General features: G+C 50.6%; 1 protein-coding gene across 2 annotated transcripts; it reads right to left on the bottom strand.

Moving 5' to 3' along the window:
- Positions 1-473: 473 nt before the first annotated feature.
- Znf664 (zinc finger protein 664) lies at positions 474-19,166 on the bottom strand. Of its 2 annotated transcripts, none has more exons than XM_070024873.1 (4): positions 19,051-19,166; positions 18,395-18,534; positions 9,618-9,693; positions 474-3,990 (listed from the first exon to the last, which is right to left on the bottom strand). In XM_070024873.1, exon 4 carries the CDS (start codon positions 3,482-3,484, stop codon positions 2,699-2,701), a length of 786 nt encoding a protein of 261 aa, XP_069880974.1. In that variant the 5' UTR covers positions 3,485-3,990; positions 9,618-9,693; positions 18,395-18,534; positions 19,051-19,166; the 3' UTR covers positions 474-2,698. The 2 variants fall into 2 exon arrangements, with proteins under 2 accessions (XP_069880974.1, XP_069880976.1); XM_070024875.1 differs by having other exon boundaries at positions 9,618-9,690.
- Between the last annotated feature and the right edge of the window lie 253 nt (positions 19,167-19,419).

Raw genomic sequence — 19,419 nt, 5'->3', positions numbered from 1 at the left:
TTAGCTAAAGGGTGGGAGTTGTGGGACTGAGGGTTGCTAGGGGAAAAGCGAGCCCCACAGCATGATGGGAAGGAACTGCTGGAGGTGTGGCTGCAGGCTCCAAGGGCAGGTGTTCCTCAGAGCTGCCCTTTGTATTTTCCTTCCATGCAAAATCCACGCATACATGTGTCCCCTCTCTTGTAATTTCTCCCCAGCTTACAGCAACGTCACTCACTGGGCTGGGACTCAGATGCCAGGTGGTCAGATGGGGGCAGGCACAGAGGATTGCTTCTCAGCACAGGTCAGACCTGGGAGGGCAGGCTCAGAGCGGAAGCAGCGCCTATGGTTGCCAGCTGGGCAACAGAAAGAACCAAATTGGATCCCCCAAGGAACGAGCTCACCGCCAAACTTTTAGGACCCCTACCCGCTTGGCGCAGTGTCCAAACTCCCCTCCCACCGTGGACTACGGAAGGCACACACTACAGGCAAGCCCAGACCCTGTTATAAAGTGGTTTTATTAAATTGATTTGGACATACTGTAGGTCAAATAATATTTTCTGAAGATAACAATTATGGACTTTAAAGCTCGACATAAAATTAGTAGCTTCAAAAGTGTTAGTCATTTTCCCAGCAACAGCATGATAAAATAATTCAACTATGTAGAAATATAGAACTCTAGGACTAGCTGGAAACTCAGAAATTATTTAGTCTAATATTCTCATTTTGTGAGAACTAGACTCAAAAGATTAAACAATTTGCCCAAGCTTACATACCTAATAGTAATAAAGCTAGAAATCAAACCAATTTATCCTAAAACTAAAATTCTACCAATGGTATTTCAACTGGCTTTCTATGAACTAAAAGTCTAGGCTTTCCCCTAACGCTCCACGCTACTGTGACATGAAGTGATAAGACACTACAGTAAATCGCTGTGGCGGCCGTCAGGCCTGGGGTGGCTGCCGCCGGCACCTGTGCCTGTGCTCCGGACAGGACAGGGGTGGCAGCAACACAGAGGCTGTCAGCAGATCAAGGCGGTGACAGAAAATCTCAGTCTGGCTCTGGCCTTAGCCCACTGCTCAATCTCTGCACAGAACCCCTTCCAGACGGCCGGAGCCAATCCCAGCGTGGAGATGACCCCAGGGTCACCTTGGCAATGCCATGACCACCTTGAGAAGCCATCTCGGCCTCTTAGACAGCTGACAGATGCCGTCACCTGACTGCCCACTTCACAGGTCCTTAATTTCCCCAAAGACTTCCTGAGCAAAAGGGACTACATGTGGGACACACATGAGAATGGGAATGAGAAGAAAAACAATGTTAAAAACTGGTCACTTTTTTGTTCTTGTCATTGGGGACTTTTGGTCTTCTAAACATTCCTTGAGTTCTTCCACTTGAGTTTTTAATATCCAGCAGAAACAATCAAACAAAACAAACAACAGGTCTGCAGAAGTCAAGATCCCGAGCAGCCCGGCCTCTCCCCTCCCCGTACAATGCCAGCGCCCGCCTCCCTGCTGTCCCCAGCAAGCAGCACCTGCACTGTGGCTGGCGCCCCTCCACCTGGCCCCAGATGCCCCGGACCCTGGCGAACGCTCTCCCCCCACCCCCCACTACATACCACCCTAGTTTATTTCTTCATAGCACGTAATCACTACCTCAAACTACATTATTTATTTGCTTACTTATCAGCTGTCCGCCCCACCGGAAGTTACCTCCGTGAGCAGGGCCCTCGTCTGTCTGGCTGATCCAGTGGCATTCCCAGCACCCAGCCCAGTGCCTGGCACTCAGGCTTTCAATAAATACTTGTTGAATGAATGAAGACGGAAAAGAAGATGGATGAACAATACACATCCATGCCTGCAAGGAACTGGTACGCGGTCCAATCAGCAATGAGTCGGACACATTATTGCCCAAGATGACAAGCAACAGGGACAGCAGCTCCTCCCCGCTTCCCTCCGGAGGGCCCACCCCGCGTGGAAGGAGCCCACCCGGGGCAATGCTGGAGACAAGTGTGCACCTCGCTTCTCCCTGCTATTTACATTCAGCTACTTAAAAAAAAAATTCAAGTTAAAAATACATGAAGCAACCACTAGAAACTAAGTCTAACATGGAGACAGTGATTGGCAGAGTCCACAAAACTAAAAAGTTCCGGGCAGGCATGTCTGCTGACGACTTCCTGACAGGCTGAGCGAGCCACTAATCTAAAACGAATCAATGCCATCTAGGAAGGGCGGTGAGGTCAAGTGGGCTCAGAAGTGGCAGGAGCGATGGAAGGCTATGGCGGGCTGAGTGAAGTGGCCACCTCAGAAATACCAGCATATGCTCTTAGTGGGGCTGTCCATTTTCAAGCGCATTGACCAGCAGACTTGAACTGAGAGGAAGGAAAGGGGCATGAGCTCCAAAAGAGAGCTTTGAAGAACAGCACGGACAAAGTGACTCCAAGCACTGCTGTAGGGGCAGCATGTCAACCACTAAAGCCACACACGACAGGCAGACGGGGATGGGACAGGTGGCCTGCCTCGGGCACACGATCAGATTCCACGTTCAAAGTCAAGTTGAGGGACACACTGGTGTGAATGAACGAACAAACAATGCCTCACCTACGCTTCCTCAGTGTTCTGCCAGGGACTGCTGCAAGCATTCTGGGTCAATGCAGGTGCTCAGGGCTACTTCCTAGCGGCACTTAGGGGTTTCCGGATTATTAACTCTCAGCAAGCACTCTCTACATGACGGCTATCTTCAGATGGTTTCTCTCCTTGGTGTGCACCCTTTGGTGGATGCACAGGCTGGTGCTCTGGCTGAAGGCCTTCCCGCACTCATCACATTTGAAAGGCTTCTCTCCAGTGTGCACCCTCTGGTGGATGCACAGGCTGGAGCTCTGGCTGAAGGCCTTCCCGCACCCACAGCACCTGTAGGGCTTCTCCCCGGTGTGCACCCTCTGGTGGATGCACAGGCTGGAGCTCTGGCTGAAGGCCTTCCCACACTCGTAACATTTATAGGGCTTCTCCCCAGTGTGCACCCTCTGGTGCATGCAGAGACTGGACGTGTGCCGGAAGGCCTTCCCACACTCCTCACACTTGAAGGGCTTTTCCCCGGTGTGCACTCTCTGGTGCATGCACAGGTTGGAGCTGTTACTGAAGCCCCTCCCACACTCACTGCAGACATAGGGCTTCTCTCCCGTGTGCACCCTCATGTGAATCTGCAGGTGGGAGCTCCAGTTGAAGGCCTTGCCGCACTCGTAGCACTTATAGGGCTTCTCTACCGTGTGGATTTTCTTGTGCCTGTTAAGCTTGGTGGTAGTGCTAAAATCCTTTCCACAATCATCACACTTGTACACTTTCTCTCCTGTGTGGTCTCGCCAGTGAATATGAAGCTCTGATATATGAAAGAAACCCTTGTCACACTTGTCACATTTATGGGGCTTCTCGGCCGTGTGGCTTTTCTGGTGCATGAAAAGATCTGCTCTCTCGGAGAAGAACTCCCTGCACATGGGGCACTTGTAGATCATTTTTCCTATTTGGTATCTGACTCGGAGGAGAACCTTCTTTACCGGCACTGGTTCCTAGTTCCTTCGGAAGGCCTCCTACTCGGCCATCCTGCAGTCTATCTCAGGCCCGCGGTGCGTGGCAAGCTTGCAGTCAGCCCGTGCTTCTCCCTGCCTGTCTTTCTGTGGAAGGTTTCTCCCTGCATAGTGCTCCTCACCCAGTGGTATTACTGACTATAAAGTGACATTACTTCTGTAGGAACCCTACAAAGCATCAACAGAGAACTTTCTCTTGGGTCCTGAGTGGTCCACATTCGAGGGGTTTGAAGCCCTGGAGTCTTCCTCGGGCGGAGCAGCCTGTAGCTCGTGTCTGGAAGAGGTATGCAGAGTCTGTCTGTGAGCTGAGCTACCCCGTCAGTCAGTGTGCTTCTGCCACCCGCCCGCCAGACAGGCGACCTCGCCAGCGTGCAGGCTCCTCGAGGCCAGGGCCAGCCGGCGCTGCTGTCTCCCCGCGGCAGCTTGCCAGTCTCCTGAAATGGAAAACAAGGCGCTGAAAATGCCTTCTTTTCTTGCCTAAGCACAGACCTTTCTGACCCGAGTCAGCTCCCTTATCTTCTAGAGAGACAGGTCTCCTGGGATTGAAGCTCCAAAGGAGAGTGGGGTGCTATCACGTTCCTGTTCTAGCCACGCACATGATCCAGTTACCACTGCACACTGCAATCAGCCAGGAAACACATGGGGAACCAGGGCTGACCCTGACCAAGCAAGAAATCCTCTAGAGACCCACAGTGAGAGGCAGCTGTCCTGCACAAAGGCACACGGAATGCAGCCCCACTGGCAAGTTCAGGATGAACAATGCCACTTTCAGAAAACAACACTCTGCTTGCACTGCCCTCTCATTACAGAAGGATGTACCACGCCATGCTGCTGCACCAGCCCCAGCTCCACTGTCCTTGACACCGTCCTCATATGCCCCAGACTTGCTCTCGCCCACCTCACCCATAGTTTCTTGCCACTGGCTTTGTTCTTCAGTTCTCATATACCCTAAGCTGCTTTCTGCCTCAGGGTCTTTGTACATGCTACATTCGGTGTAGGAACCACTCTCTCCCTGACTGTGTATGGTTGTGTCATGTACACCATGTTTGCCTAAACAAGGGCCTGGCTGGACTCCATTTTAATCTCCTTTGATTTCTTCAAAGCATCTAACTTATAATTAACGTCTTTGCTCCTGGTTTTGACCTGCTTCATCCTGGGACAGAGCAAGAGGGGGCCTCTCCCAGTGCCTCTTTCCAGTCTTGGCATAACCCAAACCAATCCATTCAGCAAGTGGAGTGAGGAGAGATTCTCCGCATCTTTATGAGAGGGCAGTCAGCAGTGCGTCCTCCTCACAGTCTACAGTGGCACCTCGAGACTCCTGCAGACAGGGCGTGTGGGCGCCTGAGGGAAGGAATAAAGTCAGCGGAACTGCTGCAGGTCTAAGTGTTTGGGAATGAAATTCAATGAGGCACTCAGAATTCCTGCAAAGATACAGGTGGATATCTAGAAAAACTAGATGCATGTTTGTGCTCTAGTCATGTGCCATATAGGTATGTGCCCCAAATATGCCAGTGGGCAGGCAGTGGCCAGGCACCAGGCACTGCGTCATTCCTTGAAGCAGTGTTCACCACAGCAAACCTGCCGATGAGCGCGCCCTGGCAGCTGCCCCACGAGGTGCCGCAGAGGCACTGGGCAGGACCAGCACCACCTCCATACGGCAGAGGCACCCATGTCCTGGGCGAGCTTCCACACTTACAGGGATAAAGCAATGTGGGCCAGGTGCCGGTGGCTCACGCCTGTAATCTTAACTACTCAGGAGGCTGAGAGATGAGGAACACAGTTCAAAGCCAGCCCGGGCAGGAAAGTTCATGAGACTCTTATTTCCAATTAACCCCCAGAAAATGGAAGTGGCGCTGTGGCTTGAAGTGGTAGAGTGCTAGCCTTGAGTAAAAGAGCTTAGGGACAGTGCCCAGGCCCAGAGTTCAAGTGTGCGCGCGTACACACACACACACACACACACACACACACACACACACACACACACACACACACACACACACACACACACACACACACACACACACACACACACACACACACACACACCCCAGTGTGGTATCACCTAACCTGAGCCTTCACCCCAATCAGTACCTATGGGGAAGGACACAAGGGTGAAACTATCCCTACTCAAAAAGAAGGTTAAGCAGGAAGACAAAAAACACCCCTAAAATTGTAAAAGAAAAAGAACATGTCTAGCAGCCGGCTGACACCTGACCCAGTGCAGAACAAGAGACAGTGCAAAGATGTCATTCACAGCAAAGCTGGGAACCAACCTTCAATGGAAGGAAAAGACACAAACGTTAAACTGAGAAAAAGATCTTGTGGCTGGGCACTGGTGGCTCATGCCTGTAATCCAAGATACTCAGGAAGCTGAGATCTGAGAATCTCAGTTCAAAGCCAGTCAAGAAAGGCTGTGAGACTCTCTATTTTCAGTTAACACTAGAAAACTGGGAGTGGCACTGTGGCTCAAACTGCCAGCTAGAGTGCTAGCTTTGAGTAAGAGAGCTCAGGGACAGTACCCAGGTCTTGAGTTAAAGCCCCACAGCCAACAAAAAATGAATAACAATATAAAATTTGATTTCGAAAATGAGTTTCTTTTTCTGCTCCATCACCCACATGTCCAGAGAGGTGACAGAGAGGCGCATACCAAGAACCCTTCCCTTGAAGACCCTGCTCCAGCAAAGCACAAATGTGACCCCTGGACAAATGCTGGCTTCAAGGTCAGAGCGCCACTGATTGTGCCAGAGTGTGAGCTGACCCAGCCAGAAACACAGGTCCTCAGCACAACGTGGAAGGAATGGGAAACCAGCAGACAGAAGCACGCTGCACATCCAAGCGCAGGCGTTGTGAAGAACAGAGGCTAGAGCATGAGGCAGGCGGGCGGGCGGGCAGGTGGAAAGTGAGAGCCAAGGCTCTAGCACACTGGGAAGTCAGCACCAACTGTGTGCTCTGATAAAAACTAAAGAATAACATGCTTCCTGTCTTTCCTCAGAAGTCTCTCAGACTCATGAGACAATGCTACAGACTGTGGTGAGCACCAAAGCAGAAAGAACTGGGGATTGACCCAGAGAGCTGCACGGGACTTGCTCTGTGATCGTGGCTGATCTCAGACTGACCTGCACACAGACTGGTACAATGTCTCCACCTGGCCAGGATAATTAAAGAAGATAATAAGTGGGAAAGTACCTATCAGAGTGCCTACAGCATAGCTGAGGCTAAATAAATATTTGTTTCTTTATTTCCTACATTTTAATTAGTGCATGACACATTCTTTCCTCTGCCAAGCGCTGCAGTTCACAGGCAGAGGCTTCTCAAGCCAGGATGATCTAATCTCCCTTAATGAGGGCTCCTCCTCTGCTCAGAGCCAGAGTCCCCTGGTGTCTGCGGCTGTCTCTGCCCACACCCACGCCCGCCATGCCTCTCTAGGCCTTGTTCTGGTGTTCCGTTCGTTCACAGGTCTGACCCCAGGTGCTGCCTCAGCTTGTGCTCCACTCCCCTCCTTGCTCTCCAGCCCCAGGCCAGGCCTCAGCGAAGCATCATACATGGTAAGAACCAGAAACACGTGGAGGCAAAAGACCCAGGTTCCAGTTCTTGGTCTGACTAGCTGTGTGACTGCTGTTATTCCCATGAGCTTCAGCTTGTATAGCTATACAAACGTGAGATCATGTGTCATTGCAGGGCCCTTCCTGCCTCCCATGGGAGAAGGGTACAGCCCTGGTCCCTGACGTCCACTCAACCCTCGGGAGGGAGGGTACTGGTACAGTGACTGACAACAGATTCTCCTCAGGACAACACTAGGAGGCCTACAGAGAAGGCACAAGAGTGCGCACCCTCTTTCCAGTACTTGGCCTGCTTGGGGCCTCAGGGCAGGGGAACTGGGTGAGGCAGGAGCACAGGAGAAGTATAGGGCTCAGGTCAAATCCACTCACAGGCCAACTGGAAGAAAGAACCAAAGCACAAAATCCACAGCCAGGGCTGGGAAGGTGGTTCAGTGGTAGAGCGCTTACCTTGCATGCATGAGGCCCTGGGTTCGATTCCTCAGCACCACATAAGCAAAAAACAAAAAAGCCTGAAGTGGCGCTGTGGCTCAAGTGGTAGAGCGCTAGCCTTGAGCTGAAGAGCTGAGGGACAGCGCCCAGGCCCAGAGTTCAGGCCCCACTCCACAGCCACCCCTGTTAAGAGACAAAGCAATGCCTGAGGGCCACAAGGTGCAGATTAGCCACCACCGGAAGAAACAACACAGTCGGCTTGGCAAGCAGGCAGGGGTGGGGGGATGGAGGGGGTGCAGGTCCTCAGTCATGCCTGGGCAGAATGACCACTTCAAGGAGCAGCTGGAAAGTTAAGGATGTGCGATTCTTGAGGGTTTGGTATGTTTTTTTGAAAGTGTGATAGGAAATGACGTAACAATGCCATCTTAACTATTTTAAGTGCACAGTTTAGCAGTATTAACCTCCATGCACATTATGACGACACTCTTCTTACCTGGTTAAAGCAAAACAGAGTCCTTCAACAAAAGCGCCCTCTCCTGCTTCCCTGCCCTGCCAGGCCCATCCCGTCCTGGACTCAGCTCCACAAATCTGACTGCTATGTGAACTTCTGGGCCGGTTATTCTTCACCTGGGTCACAACTCCTGAACAGACTTGTCCAAGGAGTGGAGTGAGCAGACTTGCTCAGCAGACAGAAGGGGCGTGCAGACTCACACAAAGATGAACAGCACCCGGACACTAGGTGGCACCTTGGAGGGCCACAGGTACCCAGTGCACCGCCACCCACTAAAGGAAGCAGGCTGTGTACGGTTCCAACCACACTGCTGCCGGTCTGTTTTAGAGGTGCGTGCTACTAAAGGCTGCTGTCAAGGCTGACCAGTGGTTTCAGCAAACCCCTCAGCCCTAGGTACCTTGGATGGAGCAGAACTGAACTAGAAACTAGGGAAGACTGGAACATCCTAAGTAATATCCCACGGAAGACTCAAGCTAGAGACCAAATACCTTGGTGTGAAAAGAATTCACAAAACAGACTGATTCTTCAGTATTAATCACTGTAATAAGAAGTCAGCTCAGAAGAGAGCAGGACCAGAAAGAAACACAGAACAGCTGCTGCGGCAGGTACACCTCTACCCTCTTCCAAATAGGGCAGTGGACCAGAACCCAATGTGGCACTCGGGAGAATGAACAGAGGATGGTGCACTTCATGAGGAGTGGCCTGTGGAAATGGAAAGCACTACACATCCACATGCAGTCAGCCCTCCAACCTGGCGCAGTCAGAGCCATGGGGCCGGAGGCCCACCACCAACCCAGCTGTTCCAGCTGGGAACAGGAGGAAGGAGTGGTGTCCTGCTCCCATGGGACGCTGGCCAGGGGTGCTTGTCTCATGCTTCCCAGCCACAGGGGCAGAACTTGATTCTACGACCCACACAAGTCAACAAGAACACCGTGCACTTCAGCAATGACCCAACAAAGGTGAACAAGCTCCTGTCCCACAGAAAAATACTCCTAAGCTTCCTGAGTTGGGGAGGGGTTGTTAAAATATGATCAGAGGTCTAAAAGCTCAAATGAGAAAGTCAAAGAAACGAAACACTTGTGCTGGGAGCAGGCAGCTCTCCAGATCCTGTGTGCAGATGCTGATGTAAAACACGGCTCCCAGGAACCAGCTTAGGGAGAAGGCCACAGGTCAAACTTATGAGAGAAACCACCACAAACTTCTGAAGCAACACCCTTAGCAATATAGTTTTGTTAACTCAGTGAGGACAAAACTGTGGGAGAAGGTGGACATGAACTCTAGGAGCTAGAGAAGGCCTGAAAGCCAAGGGGGAAACAGAAAAGCAAAGTGCCAGTGCCCAAGTGGCCCAGGTGGGAAGAAGATGAACAGAGAACAGATGAAGATACCTCACAGAGTAAGGACCCCACCTGACCAACATCAACACCAACAAAGCAAGCTGAAGGTCGTGAGTGTCTTCCCTATTGAGCTCAAAGCTCGAAAGAAACTCCAGAGACAGCTTTCGTTTAACATATTCAAAGGGGCTTCTCCATCTTGGACTAAGGGTCAGAGAGGAGAAACTTACCACAGTGCCAGGACATTCCAGTAAGGCAGAGGCAGGGCCTTTGATGGCTGAAGGGCTACAGAAGCTTGAGGTCCTGCTAGGTGGGAGATAGAGAGAAAAAAGCAGGTTACATGGTGAAGAGTTCAGGATCAAAACATTCTGAAGATCAAATGGCCCACTCAGCTCAAAGAATGAGAAACCAAGGAAAGGAAATCCAGGCAGTCTGCACATCTTCACTCTGAGATACAGGAACCCTCCCATCACAATACACTCGCCCCATAGGAAGTTTATCCACACTGAGGAGCAGGTGCCTGGATAACAGACACACCGGCTAGCCGCTCAGAGTCGGAAGCCAGCTTATGTCCATGGATGCTTCAGATGAAATGAGTCTTAGAGCCAAACTAGGTCCAGCTGGACTAGACTGGACTCCCATCTTACCCTTACCAACCCTTGATGGGCAACTGTCACCAAAAAGGTCAAAAAGGGACCTCATGCCTGTAATCCTAGCTACTCAGGAGGCTGAGATCTGAGAATCATAGCTCAAAGCCAGCATGGGCAGTAAAGTCCATGAGACTCTTACATCCAATTAACCACCAGAAAACTGGAGTGGAACTGTGGCTCAAAGTGGTAGAGCGCTCACTCTGAGCAAAAAAGCCCAGGCTGTAAATTCAAGCTCTGCAACCAACAACAAAAATGACGAGAAGGGAGTTTGAGAGAGATGATTAAAAAGAAAGGACTATCATTCAACTATTATTTGTTTATAGAAGTTCATACAGGAGTACTTACAACAGCCCTAGCCTATTTGAGATCCTCAACAAATCCATTACCACGACCCTACTCACTCCACCTCCACCCTCTACTCTATTCTACAATGACTCGGGTTAGGGCCAACTTCAAGGAGTCACACAGACTATGATGGTCCTGCACTGTCAGAGACTACAAACTAGGAAGGGAATAGAAAAGTGAAAGTAGGGACATTGATTGATTCCACTGTGGAAACAAGGGGTTGGCTCAGAATGAGGGCCACGCATAGGCTATGTGTTCAAGAGTGGGCATCCCCGGGGAGGGGATGCATACCACTTCCAGCACAGTACAGCTCCAGCTTTTATATATACGAGCTGCCTCAGCTCTAAGGAGACCAGGCTGCCCTTGGGCCACATGACTACTTCTGAGACCAAACACAGCCCCTGGGACCCAAAAGCTTAACTGTGATGATGGTATAACTCAGAATGACATGAAAAGCAGATTCCTTATTTCTCAGGAATCTAAACAATGTTGAAAGAAAGAGGAGTGAGCTTGAGAGGTAAAGCTGCATTTGCATAAAGACTACAGAGAGCCTGAGGAGGAAGGAGAACCCATCAGTAAGGAGAAACTGAGGGGAGAAAAGATAAAAGATATGCAGAACAAGCCTGTCAGCATCAAAAGGGGACAGGAGACCACCAGCTGGAAGCTGTCTCTGAAGCACCCAAGGCATCTTCTAGTCTACACGCATCCCCACCACAGCTCATCCTTAAAATATTACCACTCTTTCTTCCTAGCAACCAGGGGAACAAATCCTTCGCTCCTTTCTCTTGAATTGCAATTTTCCCAGGAGGCTCTTCAGTCCCAACAACAAGTAGGTTCCTGGAGCATCCACTCTCCCAGACATGAGAAGACATACCAACTACACTCCCCAGAAAGACTGGTATATTTTACCCCTAAGCAAAGCAGTCTGTAGGACGTACGAACATGTCAAAGGCCCACAAAAATGCTGGAGACCTGAAAAGAAACGGACCGCATGGGGAACATGAGAAGAAACTCACAAGTTCTACGCGGGCTTCACTTACTGTCAGCAGTAGCAGGGTTTGACTTCAGGCCTATGCTTGCTAGGCAGGTGCTCTCCCACTGAGCCACACCTTCAGTACACTCTGTTACTTATTTTCTTTCTTTTTTTTTTTTTTTTTGTCGGTCGTGGGGCTTGAACTCTGGGCCTGGGCGCTGTCCCTCAGCTCTTCAGCTCAAGGCGAGCGCTCTACCACTTGAGCCACAGCGCCACTTCCGGTTTTCTGGTGGTTTATTGGAGATAGGAGTCTCATGGTCTCTCCTGCCCGGGCTGGCTTTGAACCATGATCCTCAGATCTCAGCCTCCTGAGTAGCTAGGATTACAGGCGTGAGCCACCAGCGCCCGGCTTTCTGTTACTTATTTTCCTGGACACTGCTAGCCATGTTCCTCTGGCTCCTCCTGACCCTGGTGTGCTTTCTTCTCTAGCTGCAGAAAACCCTATGCTTTGCATGCAGGATGAGCACCTGGCCCTACACAACCCCACTTCAATGCTCTGCCAACTCAAACCCATGCATTTCACCCATCTGGCCTGCCCCTCCCCTGGTCCTCAATTCTGGTTGTCACAGAAAGCCCAGTGGTTCCCAGTGACTCCAGAGGGCGCTCCAACACTGGCTCCTAAGTTGGAAAGCTATGGAAACGTGAGCATGCTCCCTGCAGGTTCCCCACTCCAACTGTAAAGACAACAGTAACAAGTAATGGAACACAGTAATGAGAAGCCTGCGGTGCCCCAGGACAGTGCCAAGCACGCTGAACCTGTGAAATAGTCAGCTCTATCAGGCTCAGCCATACATGTGTAAAAATGATTGAGCCAGGGGCTGGGGGTTTAGCCCAGCGGAAGGGCGCCTGCCTGGCACGCGCAAGGCCCTGGGTTGGGTCCTCAGCCCTGGGGGGGAAAAAATGATTGAGCCAGAGGGATATAATGGCACTCACTCCACTGAAGAAAAAAGGTTTCAACTCTTGTTACTGTTTGTTCACAGCCTAAGAGGTAGAATTTGCATCCTGGGACAGAGGTCTGCTCTGGCTACAACGGCCTCCTTACAATGTCCCAATACCATGAAATGTGCTGTAAAATAAGACCAGGATATAAGCTATGATTATTTGATGAACTTGCGGGGCTATGAAAAATAAATGAGCTCAAGAATAGCTTTATCGAACATCCTACAATGTATCAGGTGACACAGGACACATCATGTTCCAGAGTAAGAACAAAGGCAGAGAGCTGCTTCAGGGCTGGGAAGCCATGAAAATCACTTTTTGAAAACTAAGCTTTAAATGCTTCTGATACATCTCCAAAAATCAAGTTCATTAAAAAAAAAAAAACAAAAAGAACAAAAAAAAAAACCACCTTTCTTCCATTTCTCTGTAAAAGTTGTCTGCTTTCACCAGTGGCCACCCTGTGACTTGGTGTGGCTACTTTAAACCTGGCCTAATAATTTCAATCTGCCAACTTTAGTTTTACTCCTAGTCCCTTAGTGCTGGGGTTTGAACTCAGGATCTTATGCTTGTTAGGCAGGTGCTCTACCCCTTGAGCCACGCCCTCAGCCCTACTCTAGCCCTATCTAGGATATTTAAAATTCCATTCAAATTCCAGGCAGGCTCGAGCACCCTCTTCTTGGTCCATTCTGGCTGGCAGCAAGACTCAGCACACCACGGAAACCTCCCCAGAACGGTGTACTCAGGAGCCAACCAGATTCTCCTCCCTGAGAACTCAAGCCTGCTTAGGAGGTGGAGGTCTATGAAGCAGGCTAGAGGGTAACAGAGCCAAGATGGTTTGGAGGAGCCATTCTGGGTACACAGGTCTCATCCTGCAGGGTGTAGAGTGAGGAGCAGCACAGAGCAGGTGGGTACTGCCCAGGAGAGGCCAGTGATTTAAGGCAGCAAGCAGACTTACTAACCCGGCCAACATCCAGACCCTTGAGCCCTACACCAAGAAGCTACCAGCTAGAGCCTGGGGTCATGCTGCACTCACCAGAAAGCCTCTAGCCTTTAATCACTTTTCAGCCAGATGTTCGCTGGCTAAGGAATTCTTGTGCTTCTCTAACCAACTTTCCTGTTATCTCTGTAGGCAGTGGTAGCCAAGCCCAGCTCTGCTTCCAGCCTTCACTTTACTCTGCATATGCTCACCCATGCCTAGCCAAGTGGCAAGGACACTCAACTCCAAAATCTCTACCACATCCATTGGAGGGAGGTCCGGGCACCAGTCATCAATTCAAGTCACTCCAAGTAGGTGGGAACAGTCTGGCAATAGGATGACTGGACAATATCCCAAGAAGCCCTACCACCTATCCATCTACGCAGTTTAACTAGATGTACTCCAAAACAACTCAAGAGTCATCCCCAGTCACATGATGTTAAATCCTATATTGAAAAGATGCTGACAGTGCAGTCTAAGATGGACAGATATTCCCAGCTTCAATAATTTACGAACGAGGGGGCTGGGAAGGTGGCTCAGTGGTAGAGCGCTTGCCTTGCATGCATGAAGCCCTGGGTTCAATTCCTCAGCACGACATTAAGCAGAAAAAGCCAGAAGTGGTGCTGTAGCTCAAGTGGTCGAGCGCTAGCCTTGATCTGAAGAGCTGAGGGACAGTGCCCAGGCCCAGAGTTCAGGCCCATGACTGATCAAAAAAAAAAAAAAATTTATGAACGAATAATTTTGTCAAGGAAAAACTGGTCAGAGTAAGGAGCTCCACACTGTAGTCAGTTGTTTTAAACAGCAGCATTAATTCCGCACTACAGACCACCCCTGGGAAACCTTCATGAGGCATCTACATATCCCAGAAGTCCTTCAAACTTGACAGGTCTCAAACTGAAAGTACATTGACTCTTAGGTGAGATGTCCCCACCAAGGCCTGCTACAATCCTTCAAGTGCTCAATCCAGAAGCCTGCCCTATCAAGTTGAGGACATTCTACCTCTGAAGCTCCTTAAACTGTTCCACTTAACCATCTACTCTGTCACAACTTGGACTCAGGCCACCACCATCCACCATTCCCTTCAATGTCTTATTTCTTCCTAACCTATTACCACTCTAACAATCATTCTGAAACAAAGTAGACTGCTTTTCCAGCGGGTCTCACTCAGTGCAATTTCCAAATGTTTGTAGATTTAAAAAATACTTGAAATTGTCACGCAACTAACATGTCCTCAGAATATTTTATAAAATGAAATGATCCATTATTTTTTACACACATACACACACATGTGTGTATATATATATATACACATGTATGTATGTGTATACACACACACACACACACACACACACACACAATGGCCATAAACATAAAAAGCACTACTCACACCATAAAATAAGTTTACCTGGGCGCTGGTGGCTCACGCCTGTAATCCTAGTTACTCCTAGTTACTCAGGAGGCTGAGATCTGAGGATGGCGGTTCAAAGCCAGCCAGGACAGGAAAGTCCATGAGACTCTTATCTCCGATAATCCATCAGAAAACCCTTTGGTGGCACTGTGGCTCAAGTGGTAAAGTGCTTGCCTTGAGCTGAAGAGCTTATGGACAGCATCCAGACCCAGAGTTCAAGTCCCATGGCCAACCAAAAAGAAAACAAAAGTCTAATTGGAGAGAATGAAATTTGCTGCACAGGTGCCAGTGGCTCATACCTGTTACTCAGAAGGCTGAGATCTGAGGATCACAGTTTGAACTATCCCAGTAGGGAAGTTCCTGAAATTTTTATCTGCAATTTACAAGGAAAAAGCCCGAAGTGGCTCAAGTTATAAAGCACCAGTCTAGGGACAAGGACAGTTATTAAGCCTTGAGTTCAAGCTCCAGTTCTGACACACAAAAAAGATACAAAGAAAAGGGTTGGGGGAGTGGCTCAAGCAGTAGAACACTTGAAGCATGAGGCCCTGTATTCAATCCCCAGTAGTGGAAAAAAACAAAAAACAACAAAATTTAGTAATACGTGTGACATTAGGATTACTTTCCTCACTAAAAGATTCCAGTTTGGATACAATGGGCTGTAGAGCCCATGCTCAACACACAGAACTCCTTTCCAGCTGCTTGCTCCTGATCTCTATTTTTGCTAGGCCTGGAATCTTCACAATCATTTCTTTTACCACTTATTGTGTTTCCATGTAGCTTATTTCTCGTGTGAACAAGTTCCAGCGGCCTGTACAGATACTCACGTTTGGGCATCTCTGTAACATTTAAGCCTCATGCGAGGACTATGCAGGGCGTCTCAGTCTTTTGTGGGCCTCCCTTGTCTTGGTAAGGCCCACCTGTAAGTTCTGTGCTTTCTGTGGTAGTGTGGTCACTGCCTGGGAGTATCTACTCCTTCCATTTATTTTCTGCTAGACTATTTTTGCACTCAGAAAACTATAGATTTTATGCATTTATCACATGCCTAGTCATTTAGTCCCTAATTTTGTCTACTTTTGCTTTTCCGTTATTCTTGTCCTAGTCAATAACATTTATAAGTATTTCCTTCAGCTTAAACATCTAACATTTCTGTGTTATAGCTTTCTAAAAACTTAGAAAAACCCTGTTAAGTGTTGTTTCAGTTTTTAACTTTCCTGTTAAGTACAGTGTGGACAACTACCTTAACATTTACATGTACTTTTCATTAAAAAAGTCCCTTTGTTCTCTGCTTGTATTAACCCTGTTAAAGGGACCATGCGTGTGTGTGTGTGTGTGTGTGATCAACATCTCTTTTGACAGAGTTCCCTGGAAGTGGTGTGGCCTCCTCACGCCCCTCTCCACGCTGTGCCCTTCCCTCTACATGTGGTAGCCGGCACAGCTGTTTTAACCTGCTTTTCTCTTTGTATTACTGCCCCGCTTCCGTCCTTGCGCGGGCTCCCCTTTCACTCAGGATGAACCACACCATTCCTAACCATCCCGAACCTGCCAGGCAAGATCCTGCAGGACCTGCTCCCACCTGGCTGCTCTCTGCCTGGCAGCCTGGCCACAATTTACCAGGTGCTCCCCTTAGTTCTGGAACAGGCAAAGCTCTTCCCTCTTTGGGATTTCCCCAAAGGTTTTCTTCTGTCTGGAAAAGTAGTCCCCATTTCACTCCACGCTAATGCCTATTCACCCTTTGTATCTCAGCTTGAATCTTTGCAGTCTTTTCTGGACCACAATCTTAAATGTGGTCCCTGTTTATGTGCTCTTTTACAGCAGGAGCTATGCAATTTCCTAGCAGATACTCATTTGCGATTAATGTGCAGTTGTATTATTAATTTCTAGCCCCTCACCCCCCCAGTTCCCAAACTATAAACTGCAAGAAACGACACAAGTTGATTTTGCTGGCCAAACTACAGGCACTTACATTACACTGCATGTGACACAGCTACAAAGCCCATGATCATGTCGCCTACATCTTTTTTTTTTTTTCCTTTTTGCTTATGTGGTGCTGAGGAATCCAACCCAGGGCCTCAGGCATGCAAGGCAAACGCTCTACACTGAGCCACCTTCCCAGCCCATCACCTACATCTTAAAATGCTACCTATCACATCATTTAGCTAATATTTAAGTTAGTAAAGCTCTTTGATTCTGCCTATAAATTCAGTAAGAATTTGCTTTCCTTGAAGTGACATAAAAGGTCTTCTGAATGTGCTACTGCACAGGAACATATGAGTACAATTCACATCGCCAGGAAACAAATTCTAAATATTACAATGAGAGTGTTATCTAACGTTGGATTTGTTAACGTGATTTATGGTTAGCCAATTGGCCACCCTCTCCCCTTTTTTTGTTTTTGATGGTCCTAGGATCTGAATTCAGTACCAGAGCTTCCTTCGTAGGTAGGTGCTCTACCATGGAACAGAACCCAGCCCATGTCTTATTTCTTACAGCATGTAACAAAGCACTAGGAAAAATGTGCCTTAGAAGTCTTTGCCACTTGAGTCTACCAAGCATTTTCAATGGTGCCACTGAATTGTGTGAGGTAGAGGAGGACAGCCATCACTAGTTAGAGAAAGGGAGGAGGCTTGGGAAGATCACATGCCCTCAAGGCTGCAGGACCGGTAAGCAGTTCAGTCATCACAGCTACCTCAGGAGAGGGGCCAAGTTCCCACAGGTAAATTCTTAACCAAAGAGAGCTTCCAACAGAAAAGCCTCCTCTCTGTAATTAGCATAGTTCCCTGCTCCCTTGAACAAATTCCATCTCACCAAAGAATAAACACCACGTAGAAAAAAAAAAAACCTGCTTTAAAGTTGAAACTTCCATTGCCATCCATCTGGGAAATGGCTCAATAAACTACAGTATACTTAAACTATGGAACACAATGCAGAGGTTGTGGAAAATGAAGTATTACGTGCTAAAAATGAAAAGACCAAGTATTAGTTGGCTAGCACTTGTTAAAAACAAAGGTGGTGTACGAATCCACTGTAAAGTATTTTCGAGGATCCACAAGAATACACACCACACACATACACCTCTGAAGACAGGTTGACAATCAAAGGCTTTTGCCGTCCCTGGGAGGCAGTGGCGTTTACTAAGAAAATGCATTATAAGTCTCCAGTTAATTTCAGAATTGTAAATTAACCTGTAGGTTGAACAAGGTCATTTATTCTGCTTGGAAACGCTACCCTTTCTACAAAGGAAGTAGGGGCCCCACTTTAAGGGAGAAGACATAAACGTGAAACAATACACTCTTTAAATATCCCCAAAGTCATCCCCATAGGCAGGGAAGCCCTTGGACGTCTTTTCAACACTAGGTCTTCTTTGTTGAAATGACAGTAACGTGCAAGCGCTCAACCCCGACAGTACGGGGCCGGCTCCTCGGAGAAACGGACTTGTGCGGTTGGACAAGCCGGTTCTCACAAAGAAGCCGAGTTTGGAGGGCTCTGGGAGGTGAACTGGCAGAGAGCCGGGGAGGCTGATCCGGAAGGGCTCGAGTCGGGGAGGGGGCTCTGCGGAGTTCTTCCAAGCAGGGGGCGGCGGGGCGAGTCCCGGCGGAGGAGGGCGTGGGGCCCGTGGCCGCAGGGCCCGGAGGGCGGCGGGCGGCCGGCCAGCTTACCTGGTGCGAGGCCGGCTCTGGTTGTGGTCACACAATGGAGGCGTCCAGCGGCGGGAGCCCTCGGCGCTGGGTGCGCCCCGCGTCCCTCATCACCTGCGCGGGATGCACGGGGACCGAGGCCGGGCCCGGAGGCTGCACTCCTAAAAAAGGAGACAAAAACCGACGACAGGCACCCTGGAGCGGGACCGCCGCGAGCCGCCCGGCGCCCCGGCCCGCGCGCGGCCATTACCGCCCTCCCGGGACCCGCCTGGACCGGCTCCAAGGCGCGGCCCCACGGCCTCCGGGGCCGCCGCGCTCCCCCTTCCCTCGGCTCCGACAACAATGGGCCCGGGCTCGGGCTGGGCTCCCGCGGGGCCTGCGCCGGCCTCGCCCCGCCGCTGCCCACCCGGCGCCTCCGGCCGCCATCTGCGCCCCCCGCGCCGGGGCTCCGGGCCGAGTCGCCCTTCCGGGCCCGGGCGCCGGCGGCGCGGCCGCGGCGCTGACCTTCCTCCCCGCCGCCCCGCCCGGCCGCCGCGGCCCGGGCCCGTCCCGAGCGAAGGCTTGTTTTCCTTTTCTTTGAGGTACTCCGCCGCCTTCCAGCCCCCAGCCCGCCCCGCGGCCCACGCCCCGGCCGGCCGAGCACAAGACACACGCGAGCGCTCCGCCGCCCAACTCACTCCAAGTGCGGGCTGCGAGCGCCCCAGGCCGCGGGCTCCGCGCGCCCACCGGCCCGCTCCTCGGGGGACGCCTCACAGGTGCGCCTCCGAGCTGCGCGCGCGCGCGCTCCGCACACCCAGACGCCTCCGGGGGACGGCGCGCGTGCGCACGCACGAGGCCGACGACCCCCCCCCCCTCCCTGCCCCCCCCCGCCGCGAGGGTGGTGATGGAAACGGACGCCCATGCGCATGCGCAGCCCATGGCCCCGCCCCCACCGCCCGGCGCGCGCCCTCACCGCCCGGCGCGCGCTCCCGCTCGCCTCTTCACTCCCCCCCCCACCTTCCTCCCCCGCCCAGGTCCGCGTTACCCAGGGCAACCGCAGTGCGGCC

This window comes from Dipodomys merriami, unplaced genomic scaffold (genome assembly GCF_024711535.1).
Source record: "Dipodomys merriami isolate MVZ:Mamm:240054 unplaced genomic scaffold, mDipMer1.0.p SCAF_163, whole genome shotgun sequence".
NCBI classification, from domain to species: domain Eukaryota; kingdom Metazoa; phylum Chordata; class Mammalia; order Rodentia; family Heteromyidae; genus Dipodomys; species Dipodomys merriami.
Note: the sequence above shows the minus strand (reverse complement) of the source record. Positions and strands in the feature narration are given on the sequence as shown.

What these genes read in the sequence shown, in the direction of transcription:
- Znf664 (XM_070024873.1), bottom strand. Translation starts at nt 3,484, where the DNA reads ATGATCTACAAGTGCCCCATGTGCAGGGAGTTCTTCTCCGAGAGAGCA.